Source organism: Diaphorina citri, unplaced genomic scaffold (assembly GCF_000475195.1).
Source record: "Diaphorina citri unplaced genomic scaffold, Diaci psyllid genome assembly version 1.1 scaffold830, whole genome shotgun sequence".
Classification (NCBI taxonomy): Eukaryota; Metazoa; Arthropoda; class Insecta; order Hemiptera; family Psyllidae; genus Diaphorina; species Diaphorina citri.
In genome coordinates, this window is record NW_007378262.1 from 74,560 (window position 1) to 94,579 (window position 20,020).

The following is a 20,020-nucleotide window of genomic DNA, read 5'->3' on the forward strand; positions in this document are numbered from 1 at the left end:
TGTTCCCGGTAAAAATCGGGAAATCCGTATTTTTTCACCATTTTGCTAGTTTGTACCGTATATGCCGAAAAAAAAAAGTTGGCAAATTCCGAATTTTAGCTATTATTGCTGTCTCAAGCCAGCCACTGACGCTCACACCGTCTAAGCGTGTGTGGCGGAAAAAGCTTCACACCGTGGTATCTCAGACGGTCTGACAGACCTAGGTCTCGAGCTTTTTCCGATACACGCGTTCCAACTGTCTAACATACCTAAGGTCTGTCAGACCTGGATCCATCAGACGGTCTGAGCATCATATGAACTTCAGCGAGTCCTCCAGAGAGACTTTACCTATGTGGAAATAAAAAACACAACGCCTATACACAATAGGAAATTCACCTAAATTTCGCCTTTTGCCTGCAGACACTTAGCTGCCCACTTAGGGCATAACGGACAATTTTATCTTATCGGTAAATTCAGATAAGTCTTTGAAAGATGATATAGTTCCGACAATGTCAAATGATTAAGGAGTGTCCAAACATGGTCGACCGGCCGTCCATCGACGAGATAAAACTATGTTATTGAGGCAGTGGGGGCGTGGCAGACGACGAGCAGTTGACTATGTGTGGACACACATTTACAGTTTCCTTATCAAACCTCTTTTTTTAATCCCCGTATAAAAACTTACACTTCAAAGTCTGATACATCTGTCGTTTTCGGGTGGAACTTTCGTCCGGAAGTGCTGATTTTTTGCCTGCTAATTCTTCAGTACCAGAGTCTCGATTCCCTGCTGACTTTTCAACAATGTCTTTACATTGATTCTCATTTTGATTCAAAGGCAGTCTAATATCTGTAGAAGTAACTGAAGGCCATACATATTTCAGTAGGGCAGATAGAAACGGACGAAGGACTGAAGAGTAAAATGGTCGCAGAGGGCTCTGAAACATAACAGAGGAACAATTTGTACCTACCCTTCTGATTTTTTTTTTCTAATGAAAATAATTGTTATGGGTCTGCCTTTATCAGTCACGCCGTCAGTACGTGACTGCCACGGAGCCTTTGCTAGTACTTCTCTCTTTGTGTACATACCTACCTAGACAGAATATTCTTCACCTGAGCAGCGGTTAGCCTGGTAAATGAAAGAACAAGGGTTCGATTTCCAAGACATGGAATTATTGTTGGAAAATGAGGTCTTTTCACATGTTTTTATTTAACTTGAGATCTGTGTTTGATTGATTGTATGGGTCAAATCTTGTAACTTTTGAGTCACTGTTCATGTGTTCATTAGACCAAGACTTGAAACTTTGCACACTTCCGTATGTACCTTAATTTTTCAGTGACTAAGAGATTCTTACAAATAAAATCATGTTTACAAATTGTATGCTTACGTGATGAAAGCATCAACTTATTTTTAACTTAAAAATTCACTTGTTTTCAGTGTCATGTCAGTGTTAATATGTCAAAATATACATAAGAGACCTTGGTTGGACTGCGGGGGTAAAAGGGCTTTTCAGTCCTATCCCAGCAGGATAAACAAAATATATTCTATTCTGAATTTCCCTTGATAAAGAAATACTGAAATAGCAAAGGTTGAGTGCTGAGTGCGAATCCCCTTGTAAAAATGGGCTACCAAAGCAATCACCCTAATTAGGGTTGATTGAGAGGCTGACGAAAAACGCCGACCCCGTCTGAGCACGAGAAAACGCGAACTATTCCACTTGTATTTCAAAATTCACATGTCTTTAACTACATGTGTGCGTTTTCCCCCTACAAAGTGACAATGATCATGAACTTAAACCGAGATGCTCGAATGGTTAATAAGATTATTAGATAGTTATTTTTATCATCTCGCCGCTCGCAAGACAAGTATCAGTCAGTAACATCCCCACGACTGATTAGGTCGTGCAAATTGACTAGTACCTGGTATTTACGTTCCACTGACGGCTATTTATAGCTGAACCGGTTAAACAGCATTAGCTGATGCAGAGGAAGGCAACTGTCGCGAATCAGAGGTATGCTTACTAGTTTGATTCATGAAAAATGACTGAAAATTTTGAGCGACATTGCTGAAAATTGAAAAAACTTACCTCCTGAGGAAAGTGAAAAAATTCTGGACTTTTTTTAAGAATCAAGGGATCGTGTTATATTTTGGACGACTCGAGAGGTACAAATCAGAAGAATATACGAAAGGTGAGGGAATCTTCACAACCTGCCTAAGAGATGATCATACCTCTGAGTTTCCAGTACAACGCCCTAGCTTACTAAGGGAAGATGTGTCCGGTTCTAAAGATAGAATGGTACCAAGAGGTTTACGTGTGTGCCTGTGCCACCGCGGATGAACCGTTGAATTCTACAGGATGTAACACAAGTGGTATAACTGCTTTCATCGGTATATTGCACTGACGAAGGACCTATAAGTTTCATTCTCAATTTTTTCCAAGGATCGATTTCCACTCTATTTTTTCTATTGTTCCTCCATTTTCCAAGGATGCTTTACACCTTTCTGTGATAGGAAGATTACACAATTTTACAAATACATTCATAATGTTCAGTATGATAGTCTTGGATTGAGCATTTTAAGTGGTGAAATCCATGAGAAGTATAATAGGATATCTTGTGATGTGTCGAATAATACATAGTTATGTACATAAAGATGTGTAATCTTATATTATAAGAACGAGATCCATTCACTCATTCACATTTCATAGTTCACACACTGATCGCTCTATCTCTAGAACCACAACACCTAGAAATTGAAATTTGGTAGGAATATTCCTTTTATGGTCAAGGTGTGCAATAAGAAAGGATTTTGCGAATCTTATATTATAAGAACGAGATCCATTCACTCATTCACATTTCACATTTCATAGTTCACACACTGATCGCTCTCGAGACTTGATGTACCCCGAAAGAGTCAGCAGTATGTTTTGCGGGTCCACAGTCGGTCTATACTTGCCAATATCTCAAGGGGACTACAAATTAGACGGACCGGACTGCACCAGACCAAAATGGCCCGGTAAGGTGGCAAAAAAGGTCCACCAGACCATTCTTCGGGCCAAAATTCTGTCCGGCTGATAGGTAACACGCCACTGTATTATAGAACTACGTATTAGAAATGCTCTGAACTTGTTGCCTGTCTCATGAAATGGACAAATTCATGAGAATGAGAGATACTCTCAGGATAAACCATCAGCAAAGATATTCCGTGTATAATTATCTAGTAAAACAAGCATAGTTGTACAAATAGCCGGCGTATTTAGCGGCCATGTACTCCGAGGTATTTCAGGTATGTTCTGATTTTGATTGGAGCTTAATTGGCATTTCAGATAGTTGGATTTTGATTAGATATTAATCGCTCAATCTTGAATAGAGAATATCTCGTTTATGCTGGTCAGATAGGACTGAAAAATTCTTCCTTCCTTTGCTTTGCCCCCAAGGATCATATTGAGCTTTCTAAGACTTTCCTCCAACCTTGAGGGAAATTTGGTACCTTATGTACGTCAAAAATGACTTTACAGTTTCAAGCTTTTAGGTAAACTTGAACCCTATTCCTTCACAAGTCTGCAACACGAAAATTTAGAAGAAATATGAAATGTTGTAAAGCATCCTTGGAAAATGGAGGAACAATAGAAAAAATAGAGTGGAAATCGATCCTTGGAAAAAATCGAGAATGAAACTTATAGGTCCTTCGTCAGTGCAATTTACCGATGAAAGCAGTTATACCACTTGTGTTACATCCTGTAGAATTCAACGGTTCATCCGCGGTGGCACAAGCACACACGTATACCTCTTGGTACCATTCTATCTTTAGAACCGGACACATCTTCCCTTAGTAAGCTAGGGCGTTGTACTGGAAACTCAGAGGTATGATCATTACGTGTGTGCCTGTGCCACCGCGGATGAACCGTTGAATTCTACAGGATGTAACACAAGTGGTATAACTGCTTTCATCGGTATATTGCACTGACGAAGGACCTATAAGTTTCATTCTCAATTTTTTCCAAGGATCGATTTCCACTCTATTTTTTCTATTGTTCCTCCATTTTCCAAGGATGCTTTACAACTTTTCATATTTCTTCTAAATTTTCGTGTTGCAGACTTGTGAAGGAATAGGGTTCAAGTTTACCTAAAAGCTTGAAACTGGTTATGTATTTTATCATTACTCCCTGAATTTTACATTATGTATTTTATCACTACTCCCTGAATTTTACATTATGTATTTTATCATTACTCCCTGAATTTTACATTACTTTAAAACTAATAGAGTACCTTATTTTACATTTTTACAACTTTTCATATTTCTTCTAAATTTTCGTGTTGCAGACTTGTGAAGGAATAGGGTTCAAGTTTACCTAAAAGCTTGAAACTGGATGCTCGAATGGTTAATAAGATTATTAGATAGTTATTTTTATCATCTCGCCGCTCGCAAGAGTTAGTTGAAAGGTTAATGTTCCATTCAAGCAAAGACCTTAGAGTCCTCATACTAAATTCAGTCCGTGTTATGAAGAGATGTTCTCTATTAAGTATGCTATTCATTACTGTTATGTGACGACACGTGGCCAAGATACAGGGACTCAACAGTAAAAAAAAATGTGGTCCAGGGCAAAGCAAAGGAAGGAAGAATTTTTCAGTCCTATCTGACCAGCATAAACGAGATATTCTCTATTCAAGATTGAGCAATTAATATCTAATCAAAATCCAACTATCTGAAATGCCAATTAAGCTCCAATCAAAATCAGAACATACCTGAAATGCCTCGGAGTACATGGCCGCTGAATACGCCGGCTATTTGTACAAATATGCTTGTTTTACTAGATAATTATACACGGAATATCTTTGCTGATGGTTTATCGTGAGAGTATCTCTCGTTCTCATGAATTTGTCCATCTCATGAGACAGGCAAGAATACGCCGGCTATTTGTACAACTATGCTTGTTTTACTACATAATTATACACGGAATATCTTTGCTGATGGTTTATCGTGAGAGTATCTCTCGTTCTCATGAATTTGTCCATCTCATGAGACAGGCAACAAGTTCAGAGCATTTCTAATACGTAGTTCTATAATACAGTGGCGTGTTACCTATCAGCCGGACAGAATTTTGGCCCGAAGAATGGTCTGGCGGACCTTTTTTGCCACCCCACCGGGCCATTTTGGTCTGGTGCAGTCCGGTCCGTCTAATTTGTAGTCCTCTTGAGATATTGGCAAGTATAGACCGACTGTGGACCCGCAAAACATACTGCTGACTCTTTCAAGTCTCGTAAAGGCCATTTAGAAGGGGATTAAAGTTCCATGGAAAAAGGCAAGGTGGCATAAAGGCTGATACAAAATGTTGAAAGGGTCATTGCCCCTCACATAAAAATAGAGAAAAACATATATGATTCACCATACAAGAGCTTCCACTTCAGCAAGCCAAGAGTCTCCACTGGTCCCCTTATCAATGAGGAATTTCAAAAACTTATCTCAACTTCCAAGCAATAGCTCCGTATATCAACTATAAAAACGTCTACCATACCTCTATCAAAGACGTCTCATTCCTCAAGGCAAGTTTACAGTTTGAAACTTTACAACTTTGCTCCGGGGGATTTCCAATACAACTATGCGACCATGTGGACATAACGTATAGATATACGTTATGATGTGGACATGATGAGTGAACATACCTCTATCAAAGACGTCTCATCTCATTCCTCGAGGCAAGTTTACAGTTTGAAACTTTACGACTTTGCTCCGGGGGATTTCCAATACAACTATGCGACCATGTGGACATAACGTATAGATATACGTTATGATGTGGACATGATGAGTGAAATGTGGTCCTGAAATGTCGCTTCTTCTAAAAAAGCGCTAACCTAGCATGAAAATATTCTGGACAAATTTGGTTGCCCTAAACTGGTATTCATTAGAAAAAAAAAGTCCTGATATTTTTTTTAGAAACACCCTGTATAGAGTATCTAAACTGGGTGAAGGTTCTGATGACACGTGTGGACCAATTATTTTCCATACAGAGTGTACCAATGCCCTAACTCCTGCCAAAGCATAGAACGTTGTAGGTGTACCTATTTGAAAGAGATCGAAAAAAATGACACGCTAGGACCTATGAGTATAAGGCCAGCCACTCACTAACAGGTAGCCTGTCAAATCTGCCTGATAGTGTGTGGCTGGCCTAACTGTCCTAACTGAAGCAAAGTCCGCACTCCATAAGAGGTAGACATAATCAAATAAGTACCTTTCTATTGAAAAGTAAGTACGTATAATAATAGAATAAAGAAGACTTGGGAAAAACTAAGTAAGTTCGTTTCAAAATAAGGAAAAAGAATGGGAAAATATCAATAAAATATTATTATTATCACCACAATAAATGAAATCAATAACTCAAGAAAAAGTCGGAAAGCATGTGCATCAAACATACTTTCCGAGTTATCTGAAAAGGTTTGTCCTGTTATTGCAACGTAAATAATGTTCCAAGTAGCAACGATTTTCGCCAAAGGTCAACTCATGCTTAGAGAACCAGAAAAAAAGGTTAACCCATGCTGGGAGTACCAGCAAAAAAAGGTCATACACAATACAAAGGGAAAAAAAGTTGCCCGCTGAGGTCATCGGCCTCTTAAAAAAAACACACACACAAACTAGCCAGCTTGGAAGCTAGTGAGCCTACCTTGAAAGCACTAGGTTACAGGTTCTATTCCTCCCGGGAAAAACTTCATCCTAAATGGATAAGATCTTTTTGATTTTGGGATGATACCTACAACCTGTTGTTCCCTACTGTCAGACCTATTCAACATGTAAAAAAGATTTAAATGTTGGCAGGTTTCAATCTATTACCCTCTTCTGAAGGACAAAAGACATTCATTTACCTGATAAGAAAACAACAAAGATTGACCAATAAAAGTAACACAACATAGACATAAATCATAGGTCAGGTCAAATTTTTCACTTTTCTTACATCTAAGTTCTAAGATGTTTCAGAATTTGGCCTCTAGGAGAAAAAATCCACCAAAAGTAAAAGGTAAAAAAAATGAGAAAATTATCAAAAATTTGATAAAATTAAAAAATTCTATGATGATGATGATGATGTCAGCTTTTGGATCTAGCACAGGGGAGCGTGTTGAGGACGAGATTTTTCGAGAAAAATCCCATGACAACAGTAGGGGGATGGGATTTTATTTTTCATTAAACGTCCCTTTCCCACCATAAATTCTTTGTTTATTTTTGAGTTTTTTGACTTGTAATTTTATTTTCTGTTTGTCAAGACCTCACAACTTTTGAAGAATTTGAAGTAAAATTTCGTTTTTGATGGCTTCATTGTCAACCATGAAGGCACAGTCAGAGTGTTCCAGGGTGGTGTGAGTGGTCAGGATGGAGTTGTAAGGTTCAACAACAGCGGTGGAGACTTGTGGGGCGGGGTAGATGGCAAACTCGAGCTTGGACTTCTTGCCGTAGTCAACAGAGAGACGTTCCATCAGGAGAGAAGTGAATCCTGAGCCAGTACCACCTCCAAAGGAGTGGAAGATGAGGAAACCTTGGAGACCTGAAAACAGAAAGGATACATTGAAATATCTCAAACAATTGGGAGTCAGGAGTCATAGTGTGTTATAAATTTGACAAAAACAATAGAATTAAAATTAATATTTTAAATCTCATCCAGGCATTAGGTGCCAACCTAGCAACTCACATTCCCTTTTGGATGGATCTTCTCTTTATGACACCTCCACAATGGAAGGTCAAAGGCCAAGCCTTGCCTACAGTACAGGAAACTCACCAGTGCACTGGTCAGACAGTTTTCGGATTCTGTCAAGCACAACATCAACAATTTCCTCAATTATTTCAGTGTTTTATCAAGTCACTTCTACACGAATTTCAGTAAAAGCCCAAATTCATGTCCGGAAATTTCTGTGGAAGCCAAAATCACAGCATCTTCTCTTCGTCACAAAGTGATGAGTGAGAGATGTGGCAGAAGTGGTCTTGGAAAGAAAAGTACGTCTACCTGTAAATTACCATTTTCTCCGTGGTCATTAATCACTAAGTATTTCAGTGTTTTATCAAGTCAATTCTACACGAATTTCAGTAAAAGCCCAAATTCATGTCCGGAAATTTCTGTGGAAGCCAAAATCACAGCATCTTCTCTTCGTCACAAAGAAGTCGGAAAAGCATGTGCATCAAACATACTTTCCGAGTTATCTGAAAAGGATTGCCCTGTTATTGCAACGTAAATAATGTTCCAAGTAGCAACGATTTTCGCCAAAGGTCAACTCCAGAAAAAAAAGGTTAACCCATGCTGGGAGTACCAGCAAAAAAAGGTCATACACAATACAAAGGGAAAAAAAGTTGCCCGCTGAGGTCATCGAATTGACGTCAATCGAGAGGGCCAAACAAGTTCAAAGTTTGGGATCCCAGGCAGGAAAAACAAGGCAAGCTGGACTTTCGGACCATTTATCAAGAATTATGAACGGATTTATCAGTAAATATTAAGTAACGTGCGTAGGTAGATGTTAGGTAAAGGTAGAATAAAACAAAATAATCATATTCATATTTCAATTGAACCTATGAGTAGGTAGGTAGGTAGGTACTTGGAATAATAACAATTTACCTATCAATTTTATTCCCATTATGATGTGTTATACTGGTTATACATAAGTCATACATATGTAAGTATAACATTTTGACCCTATCATTAAGAGCTAAAAGTTATCACTGGCATAGCGGCTTAGCTTTAAATAGTGGTATAAGGCGTCACAAAGGATTACATCAGTTTATAGGAGTAGAAAATCGGAATCAGTGTGAGTGGCATAGGGCTTAAAAAACCGAGGTGGCCCTACTTGTACGTATGCCAATAATAATTAATTAAACATAGGGATCATCAATGTATCCGAAAATGTCGATTTACTACCGGCCTTTCAAGTTGTTTGTAATATTTTCAAAATCCATCAGATAGAATAGAATATACCTTGTTTATACCGCCAAAGACTGTCATCTGATACTAGTTGTCTTCAAAAAATGATTTAGGAATGGCCGGGCGGCAGAACCCGCAGATATTGTCGTATCATCCTAACCTAGGTCAAAACATTCCGACGCGTCACTAATGCTAATGGAGCATGACAAAATTCTCACCATGACAATGGCATTTCACATTACCATGGCATTTCACACTCGCGAGTTTCCTCAACCTCGATCTGCTTTGTTCTTCACCGAGGATGTTATTCAACATCCCACACTTTGCACTCTCATGTCATTCAACATGATTGGTGAGTCAGCGAATTTAGCATTAATTACGATAGGGCGTGAAGACAAAAACTTCCTGGAATCGGCAAAAAAAATCCCTGGAAAATTGACCAGGAGAATACGATAGGGCGTGAAGGGAGACAAAAACTTTATGGAATCAGCAAAAAAAAAATCCCTGGGAAATTTGACGAGGAAATCCCTGGTGAATTGACGAGATTCTTGGAAAATTCATGAGAAAGAAATTTCCGGGATCCCTGGAAAATTGACCAGGAGAATACGATTTATACGATACAGGAAATTGACCAGGAGAAGGGAGACAAAAACTTTATGGAATCAGCAAAAAAAAATCCCTGGGAAATTTGACGAGGAAATCCCTGGTGAATTGACGAGATTCTTGGAAAATTCATGAGAAAGAAATTTCCGGGAACCCTCCGACTGAGGCGATGACACTGTGTTTTTCCAGACTTTGCACATTTTATTGAACGGGACTTTTTTAGCTAAATCCCCTTTTGTGTTTTTGTATGTAAGTAGTGTTTGGTGATTAGGGTTTGGAAAACCCTCTAGTCTCCTTACTCTCTTTAGTCTTTACATTCTAATATTGCTAATATGTCTCTGTTTCTTCCGAATTTTAGCTATTATTGCTGTATCAAGCCAGCCACTGACGCTCACACCGTCTAAGCGTGGGAGGCGGAAAAAGCTTCAGACCGCGGTATCTCAGACGGTCTGACAGACCTAGGTCTCGAGCTTTTTCCGACACACACGTTCCAACTGTCTGACATACCTAAGGTCTGTCAGACCTGGATCCATCAGACGGTCTGAGCATCATATGAACTTCAGCGAGTCCTCCAGAGAGACTTTACCTATGTGGAAATAAAAACAGAACGCCTATACACAATAGGAAATTCGCCTAAAATTTCGCCTTTTGCCTGCTTCTTGGTTAAGAAATAGGCAGACACTTAGCTACCCACTTAGGGCATAACGGACAATTTTATCTTATCGGTAAATTCAGATAAGTCTTTGAAAGATGATATAGTTCCGACAATGTCAAATGCAACGCCTATACACAATAGGAAATTCGCCTAAATTTCGCCTTTTGCCTGCTTCTTGGTTAAGAAATAGGCAGACACTTAGCTACCCACTTAGGGCATAACGGACAATTTTATCTTATCGGTAAATTCAGATAAGTCTTTGAAAGATGATATAGTTCCGACAATGTCAAATGTTGCTTTATCTGGTGACCTCAATTCCCGACCTCCAGATTAGGAGATTTAGGAGTCCCTTATCAATAACTATAAGGATAAAGAGTCCCTATTAAGGAGCGTGGAAGAAGGCACATCGAGCTGATTATCATTGAAACACTCCCCCGGGCAGGAGATGCTCTAACACGAGACCTACCCTCATTCTACAGGTCTACACTCTACAAGGTCAATGTCCTAAATACAACTCTAATCTTATTAAACCTCTGGTGATACAAATAGATAAACCGATACAAATAGATAAACCAGATGAAAAATCGTCTGAAACCGCGAAATCGTTCAAGCTAAATGAAAAATCGTGTAAAACCGCGAAATCGTTTTAACCTGACGAGCTCCTTCGGGTTTTAACGCTGTTTCGGGGTAGGTACTTGGAATAATAACAATTTACCTATCAATTTTATTCCCATTATGATGTGGTATACTGGTTACACATAAGTCATATGTAAGTATAACATTTTGACCCTATCATTAAGAGCTAAAAGTTATCACTGGCATAGCGGCTTAGCTTTAAATAGTGATATAAGGGAGAAAGAAGAGCGAAAGAGAAAGAAAGGAAGAGAGAGCTCTGGGAAACATTTGTTTTTTTAGAGGTTTGACAGAGGGAACTCTGTCGTTCCAAAATCGAAGAGAGATGGAAGACAGGATAGGAAAAAGCTAACCGTTCCGAGAACGAACATCTGGGAATCAATCCGAGAACGAACATCTGGGAATTTTTTTTGATTCCCTCTGGGAATCAAAAAAAAAAGCATGCTAGCATGATCATCTTACCTCGTAATTTTGGGCCATATTCTGACGTCACATTTTAGTTCAGCTACGTTCCAAATTTTGTGACGTCATTATTTCTGCAGATCCAGTGTCCGTGTGGAAATGAGTGACTTGGCTATCTTGAGATTGGGACTGGAGAAGTTTGGATTCGCGGTATTTGCGGATTCGTCGCTTCATGGCCATCATACCTGGAAAAAGATCGGAATATTTTGAAATATAGCTAAGAGACCGTGCTTCTCTGACTACTATTTAGTGACAAAGGTTTCACCCTCCATTCGCCAGCCTAGTTAGTTTGGTTGGTAGCCCGTCTGCCTTGAAAGCGCTAGGCCGGGCGCGGGTTTGATTTATCTCGAACGGATAAGGTTCGTTCTCGGAATGTCTGGGTTTCTCCTATCCTGTCCTTCCTCTCTTCAATTACGGGACGATAAGACCTCCGTTGTTAAGGAGTGTCCAAACATAGTCGACCGGCCGTCCATCGCCGAGATAAAACTATGTTATTGAGGCAGTGGGGGAATGTCAGGCGACGAGCAGTCGACTATGTGTGGACACACCTTAACAGTTTCCTTATCAAACCTCTTTTTTTTCAATCCCCCTATAAAAACTTACACTTCAAAGTCTGATACATCTGTCGTTTTCGGGTGGAACTTTCGTCCGGAAGTGCTGATTTTTTGCCTGCTAATTCTTCAGTACCAGAGTCTCGATTCCCTGCTGACTTTTCAACAATGTCTTTACATTGATTCTCATTTTGATTCAAAGACAGTCTAATATCTGTAGAAGTAACTGAAGGCCATACATATTTCAGTAGGGCAGATAGAAACGGACGAAGGACTGAAGAGTAAAATGGTCGCAGAGGGCTCTGAAACATAACAGAGGAACAATTTGTACCTACCCTTCTGATTTTTTTTTCTAATGAAAATTTCCAAGATTAACATTGAGTTCATTATTATGACATAGAAATAAAATACTATTACCAATCCATTCAAAATTGAGTTTTATTTTTCTGCATTTATTTACAAAAATTACAAAGGCTTTTCTTAAAACAAATTATTGATTGTTTATCATAAAAATTCCTGCATAGCATGGTCCTGCTGTAAACCCAAAGGTCTCTCTATTGAGTAATAAAACCATATCAATGTATAAGATAACTCGAAACTCAAAATATTTCAATTTACCAAAGAATATTTTCAGTACAGTCTCTCTGAAGTGGTCGAAATAGCAGACTGGCTAAGTTTAGGTGCCTGAAGGATCTTCTTCAGTAACTCGTATATGGCCAGGGGTGAATATCCTTTTTCCAACAGTCCGAGAATGTTACGTAGGATGGCCGGTGTGAAGTTGATGTTCAAATGGGAGGCTAACTTGAGAAGGTCAGTCAGATTTGACTCTATTGTGGACAAGGAAGAAGCTGGAGTGGTCATTTTGGCTCAAGTCTTTGTTAGGGTGAAAATTAGAAATGAGAGTTGGTCACCTTCTTAGTTGAGCCCAACGATCCTTAGTTGGATTTTAAAAACGTTCTGGTGTGAGATTTGTTGATTACTGTTTTAATTTGATCTTTTTCAGGTCTTCAAGCTAGATCAACTGATAATTTAAACTATTGAAAGTGAAGAACATTCCTCAGATAAGACTTTTTTGACAAACCCTTTTAAATTTTAAAGCTCTAAAGGGCAAGTTTTTATTGATTTTTCTTCTGTGTCTTTTTTAGTATTCCAATCTTCTTGAGAATTCCCTATAGAATTAGGTTTCACAATATTTTCCAGGCGTTGAGTCCTTTTCTATCAAGCTCTTGCTTCCAAGTTCTCCTTTTTCTTTACAGGAGTAATGTTTCTGCAATGAAAAATAAATTGGCCAGTAGGTGCAGGCCAATTGATTGAATTTAATTTTTATTGAAAATACAGTAGGTGTCACAGATACTACAATAAAGTCAAAAGTAACACAAGTCACTGAGAAGATAATCAAAGAAAATGTCACAAAAGATCTCAAGCGCATCAAGTTGTTGGGCTTGGGATACCTATTACTGAGCTTAAATAACCGGTGACCCTACTCTGAACTACTTTCTTTCTTTATTATCTTTCCCTTGTGCTAAAATGTTCCTCCTGCCCTCTTACACATACACTACAATAAAGTCAAAAGTAAGTAACACAAGTCACTGAGAAGTTAATCGAAGAAAATGTCACAAAAGATCTCAAGCACATCAAGTTGTTGGGCTTGGGATACCTACATATTACTGAGCTGAAATAACCGGTGACCCTACTCTGAACTACTTTCTTTCTTTATTATCTTTCCCTTGTGCTAAAATGTTCCTCCTGCCCTCTTACACATACACTAACTGCTCATCCTCTCTCCTGTCTTTTTTCCTCTTCCTTACTATTTCATTTAAGTAGGTACACTTTTATAATTTGGTAGGTAATTACCTTGTTCAACTCTAACAGTAGAAGCGCAATACAGGCTAGGTTGAGTGAAATGACACTTGCACCAGTTGTGAATGTGTTTGTAAACTTGTGAGTGGACACTGGATACAGAAAGTACACAGGAAGTACATAGAAGTAGCTCAGACACCTGAAAGATGAATAATAAAATAAATTTACCAATGGGCATGCTATGACACAGACCAAGTGTGTCTAATGTGGCAGTAGTTTCATTGATGGGTAAGGAATAAAAAGTTAGGAATCACTTTTTTCATCATGGGAAAATATCACAGAACAACTTGAAGTCAGGTCTACAAAATCACTTATTGAAACCAGTTTTTTTAGCCCGTCCTTCCTTTATTATTACTATAGTAATATAAAAGGTATAGTGGGGAGTCATAGTGTGTTATAAATTTGACCAAAAACAATAGAATTAAAATTAATATTTTAAATCTCATCCAGGCATTAGGTGCCAACCTAGCAACTCACAGTCCCTTTTGGATGGACCTTCTCTTTATGACACCTCCACAATGGAAGGTCAAAGGCCAAGCCTTGCCTACAGTACGGGAAACTCACCAGTGCACTGGTCAGACAGTTTTCGGATTCTGTCGAGCACAACATCAACAATTTCCTTTCCAATGGTGTAATGTCCTCGGGCATAGTTGTTAGCAGCATCTTCCTTGCCAGTGATCAGCTGTTCAGGGTGGAACAACTGTCTGTATGTGCCAGTTCTAACCTCATCTGAAAATAACAAAATAATTCATTCAATTAGTGAAATTAAACATTTGAAATTATTAACCATGCATATCAGAACTAGTTTTTTTCATCAGCTAATTGTAGCTAAACCACAAGCATAACTGATCTTCTAGGTATAACATACTTTCTCTTGCACTTTCTGCAAAACTGGTGATTAAAAAAAAAAAATCAATGAACAAGGAAAATGATTACTTCTTTGCATTTCTGTCCTAATTGACCTCATTAGGGCATCCATCACCTACAAACCTCCAGATGAAGTATAACATGATCCTCAAAAATAGTATGAACAAGCTTTCCTACTTACCAACTACAGTGGGTTCCAAGTCAACAAACACAGCACGGGGGACATGCTTTCCAGAGCCAGTCTCCGAGAAGAAAGTGTTGAAACTGTCATCTCCTCCTCCAACAGTTTCCATGCATATCAGAACCAGTTTTTTCCATCAGCTATTTGTAGGTAAACCACAAGCATAACTGATCTTCTAGGTTTAAAATACTTTCTCTTGCACTTTCTGCAAAACTGGTGATTAAAAAAAAATCAATGAACATGGAAAATGATCACTTCTTTGCATTTCTGTTCTAATTGACCTCATTAGGGCATCACCTACAAACCTCCAGATGAAGTCTAACATGATCCTCAGCCAATAGTATGAACAAGCTTTCCTACTTACCAACTACAGTGGGTTCCAAATCAACAAACACAGCACGGGGGACATGCTTTCCAGAGCCAGTCTCCGAGAAAAAAGTGTTGAAACTGTCATCTCCTCCTCCAACAGTTTTGTCGGACGGCATCTGACCGTCAGGCTGGATTCCATGTTCCAGACAGTACAGTTCCCAACAGGCATTACCGATCTGGACTCCAGCTTGTCCAACGTTGGCATCTGACCGTCAGGCTGGATTCCATGTTCCAGACAGTACAGTTCCCAACAGGCATTACCGATTTGGACTCCAGCTTGTCCAACGTGGATAGAGATACACTCACGCTGTCAACAAAATCAGAAAAATATAATCACCTAATACTCTGGTTTAAAACTGAAATAGGGTAATTATGCAGGAGTCGCGTCCGTGGAAAAGAAAAGCTCCTTTTTGTATTTAACCTAACCCTATAATAACACTAATCATTGCTCTAATTGTGAAAACTCCTTCTTTGTCCAACGTGGATAGAGATACACTCACGCTGTGAACAAAATCAGAAAAATATTATCATCCAAATCAGTGAAACAAGTTAGCCAGAAAATCTTCAATCAAGATTTGACCCTATAGGAAATTTTACAATGGAAATCTCATAAAAATAGATGAGTTTAAATTGACAGTCACAAAAGATTTGACAGTTACCTACTGTAGACAGCTAGTTAATTGTGAAAGCTAAGATTACTTACTACCTTATTGTAGGATCAACATAATCCCATTGCAGACTAGCTTAGGAAATAATACAACTCTCATTAAATCTTCAAAAGAACTGGCAAGATCAAAATCATGATCAATAGATAGGGTTGGACAATAAATACCTAATACTCTAGTTTAAAACTGAAATAGGGTAAATATGCAGAAGTCATGTCCGTGGAAAAGAAAAGCTCCTTGTATTTAACCTAACCCTATAATAACACTAATCACTGCTCTAATTGTGAAAACTCCTTCTTGCGTTTAACCTAACCCATAATAACCAGGGTCACTGCTTGTCTGTGCCAGTTCTTTTGGTAGCAATATTCCACGGACGTGACTTCTGCACAAGTACCAGTGGGAGCAAAATCACATTCTAGAATAAATAATAATAAGTTTATTCTTTCTTTACAATATTCTTAACATAATTATTCATCATTCCTGTAAGTACTTCTGTACTTTTAAAAAAAGGTAAGAATCAATATTGACAGAGTATCTAACTTGTGCAAGTAGAAATTCCAAGACATGGTGGGTAAGTTGAAGCATACAACCCCAATAAAAAAGAGAAAGGGGAAAGCTTGTAGCAATAGAGAAAATGGATTGGAATTCCAAGACAAATGGAAGTAAGTTGAAGCATGAAACCCCATGGCAGCAAACATCCAAGAAGAAAATCAATGTTGAAAGAGCAGATAACACAAATGCTTGAAAACAAAATAGGTTGAAATTCCAAGACATAAGGAAGCATAAAACCCCAATATTGAGTAGGGGTAGTGGAAAAGCTCAAGATATAGCAAATAGGAAAATACTGATGACTCATTCTCTGCATTGCACAAGAAAGCAAGGTTTTCTGTCTCCTACAATATTGATTTTCCAAGGGTAGAAGGAATGAAGGTATTATTCATTTTGAAATTCAGTCCTAAAAATAAAATTTTGAAATATCCATTTTGAGCTCCAGCTCCAGAGGCCATCTCCTTCTTGCATTTAACCTAACTCTATGATAACCAGGGTCACTGCTTGTTTGTGCCAGTTCTTTGGGTAGGAATATTCCACGGACATGACTTCTGCACAAGTACCAGTGGCAGCAAACATCACATTCTAAAACAAAATCAATATTGACAGAGTAACCAACTTATGCAAGTAGAAATTCCAAGACATGGGTAAGTTGAAGCATACAACCCCAATGAAAAAGAGGAAGGGGAAAGCTTGTAGCAATAGAGAAAATGGATTGAAATTCCAAGACAAATGGAAGTAAGTTGAAGCATGAAACCCCATGGCAGCAAACATCCAAAAAGAAAATCAATATTGAAAGAGCAGATAACACAAATGCTTGAAAACAAAATAGGTTGAAATTCCAAGACATATGGAAGCATAAAACCCCAATATTGAATAGGGGTAGTGGAAAAGCGATATAGCAAATAGGAAAATTCTGATGACTCATTCTCTGCATTGCACAAGAAAGCAAGGTTTTCTGTCTCCTACAATATTGATTTTCCAAGGGTAGAAGGAATGAAGGTGGGAGGGAGGGGACAAGGTTGCATGACTCAGACTATAAAACCCCCCTGTCAGAAAAGGAGGTGGGGGAAATGCCTTTACATTGAAAAGAACAAAATAATAGCATGTTGTCATGTTTATACCTTTTAGAAAATGAGAAACCTAAACTGTAGTCCCCTTTTTGTATGGAAATTCCAATACATAATGGAAGTAAAGACCTAATTTAGAAAGTTCATTCCACTGTCTAATACAATGAACTTTCTTACCATATTGTCAATGCAAAGTAAACCAAGTAAACTTAGGCTCTATAGCTCCAAAGACATGAACTTTCAAGGCAAAAGACTTTGCCAGCCACTCGTGTGCAGGATATCAAAATGTGTGTGCTGGGAAAAGCTTCAGAAGTTCAGAACTAGGTCTGCCAGACTGTCTGAGATCTAGTTCTGAAGATTCTTCAGCCATTCATGCTTAGACTGTCTGACAGACCTGATTGAGCATGAATGGGAGGCATAAGAGGAAACTTTCATCCCCCCCCCCCTCCCAGATGTTGTCATGTTTATATACCTTTTAGAAAATGAGAAACCTAAACTGTAGTCCCCCTTTTGTATGGAAATTCCAATACATAATGGAAGTAAAGACCTAATTTAGAAAGTTCATTCCACTGTCTAATACAATGAACTTTCTTACCATATTGTCAATGCAAGGTAAACCAAGTAAACTTAGGCTCTATAGCTCCAAAGACATGAACTTTCAAGGCTAAAGACTTTGCCAGCCACTCATGTGCAGGATATCAAAATGTGTGTGCTGGGAAAAGCTTCAGAAGTTCAGAACTAGGTCTGCCAGACTGTCTGAGACCTAGTTCTGAAGATTCTTCAGCCATTCATGCTTAGACTGTCTGATAGACTGTCTGATAGACTGTCTGACAGACCTGATTGAGCGGCATAAGATGAAACTTTCACCCCCCCCCCCCCACAGAAAAAGGGGGCCCCCCTACCAAAAAACATTTCAAAGATGACACAAAGTCTCTAATGAATAATTAAAAAAAGGAAAAAAAACTGACTAATTAATTATTTTAGTTTTCGTATTTTTTTATTCGTTAATTGACGTATCCTTTTCTTCAAGATGTCCATTTTTTTCTTTGGAATTAGGGATGGGTAAATATTCTCTGAGTCGATTCAAAGAGTCGAATATTTCAAAAGAATCGTGAATCGCGATTCTTAAATTCAAAGAATCGCGATTCTTTGAAGAGTCGAGGTTGTACCTACGTTGCCGTGCCCTGTACAACTACAAACTACTCAATCTCATTGGTTACGAGAGTGATCCTGTGTGCTGTCTCTCTCTCACTACAAAAGAATCGCGATTCTTTTAGAGTCGATTCTTTGAGTCGAATATTTGAAAAGAATCGAGTCGTGGTATTCGAATATTCAAAAAGAATCGAATATCCCATCCCTACAAGGTTCCTACCTATTAAAACATTTCCTACCTAATATCATACTTGAATCAATTTTAAGCATTCCTACATTCATTATTAGGATTCCTTGTTAATATTAAAGGAAATTAGTCAACCACACTCAGGAAACCGCAAGTCTAGAGCTCTGACCTCGACTACAGGATGCCAATGACCCCAGCATACCACCTCATGTCCCATCCTCATTGAAACCCAACCCAACCCAAGTCCTTCAAGACAAAAATGTGTGAAAAATGACTCATCCAATTAGAAATAGGCATATAATTCAGTGAAATAAATAGTCATTAATTAGTACTAGGGCGTGAATGAGACACCGGTGATGAATCGGTGAGTCATGGAAATTCCTGAGGTTGTGTAACGTGGCTAGGGGATAACTCTCCAAATACCTGCCTACCATTTCCTTGAACCTCACTTCAAACACTATGGAAAGAGATTAGAAGTCGCTCGATCGTATACAAACATAATATGAAGGGAAAGCAATTAAGGTTGAAATAAAGGGAAATTCCTTCGAAATGTAACGGCATTCTAGAAGGCATCCACGCCCTAGTTTCAGAAATGCCGATGTATCATGCAAGGATTAGAAATTTCTTCTGAGGAAGTTTAAAAAGAGCTTTCCTGTTCATGCAAACACGCACAACAACAAATTGAATTCAAAGGGACTTACCATTTTGAAGTATTTGATTTAAATTAACACGAAAAGGAGGAAAAACGGAGAGTATTTGATGAATACTGTACGGGAAAGCAAACGAGGAGCTTTCTTCAACAGTTTCGTCAAGAATGAAGTAAAATGGCGTCTCCAGTCTCCACAAAGGAAAGTGCGCTTCGGTGCGCGATCGTTAAAATGCGTAGATTCTGCGCATGCGCGAAGATTCCAAAGAGGAAAAAATAAACAAGTCTGTGCCAGAGTTTTCGCGGCTTTTTCAAAAATATACCTAGTGGGACAAATATTTTGGCGAAAAGTGGAATGAACATTTTTAACACGTTGAGCGCCTTGCTAGTGTTTTTTTTTATACCTTGCTAGTGTTTTTTTTATACCTACTTTACGTATTTTCGACTTTAAATGCACCAACTCGCAATAGATTTTTGATGTTAAGCGACGTCGTACACGATTGGTATCTGGACGGTTGACAACCACCTGCTGTTATCTATCTTAAGATTCTTAAGGTGCATCCGCGGCGGGCAGTTTTGTGAAGACGGTTGATTCCCAACACTACATACCTACCTACCTCACTACCTGTCTACACCTAATCTTACTTTTGAAGTTGGCATTTGTCGTATTTTATTTAACATTTAACCCAAGAACCGAAAA

General features: G+C 38.6%; 1 protein-coding gene and 1 long non-coding RNA gene across 2 annotated transcripts; both read right to left on the bottom strand.

Moving 5' to 3' along the window:
• Nucleotides 1-289: 289 nt before the first annotated feature.
• Nucleotides 290-19,526, bottom strand: LOC103512367 (tubulin alpha-1 chain-like). The gene is made up of 8 exons (XM_026825859.1): nucleotides 19,376-19,526; nucleotides 15,534-15,552; nucleotides 15,047-15,250; nucleotides 14,199-14,363; nucleotides 7,264-7,508; nucleotides 2,064-2,066; nucleotides 665-914; nucleotides 290-327 (listed from the first exon to the last, which is right to left on the bottom strand). The coding sequence occupies exons 1-8, from the start codon at nucleotides 19,376-19,378 to the stop codon at nucleotides 290-292; spliced, it is 927 nt and encodes a 308-aa protein (XP_026681660.1). The 5' UTR covers nucleotides 19,379-19,526.
• On the bottom strand, nucleotides 12,199-13,767 carry LOC103512362. Its single transcript, XR_003392384.1, has 2 exons — nucleotides 13,629-13,767; nucleotides 12,199-13,041 (listed from the first exon to the last, which is right to left on the bottom strand). It is a non-coding gene; the product is annotated as an uncharacterized LOC103512362 (long non-coding RNA).
• Nucleotides 19,527-20,020: the final 494 nt, after the last annotated feature.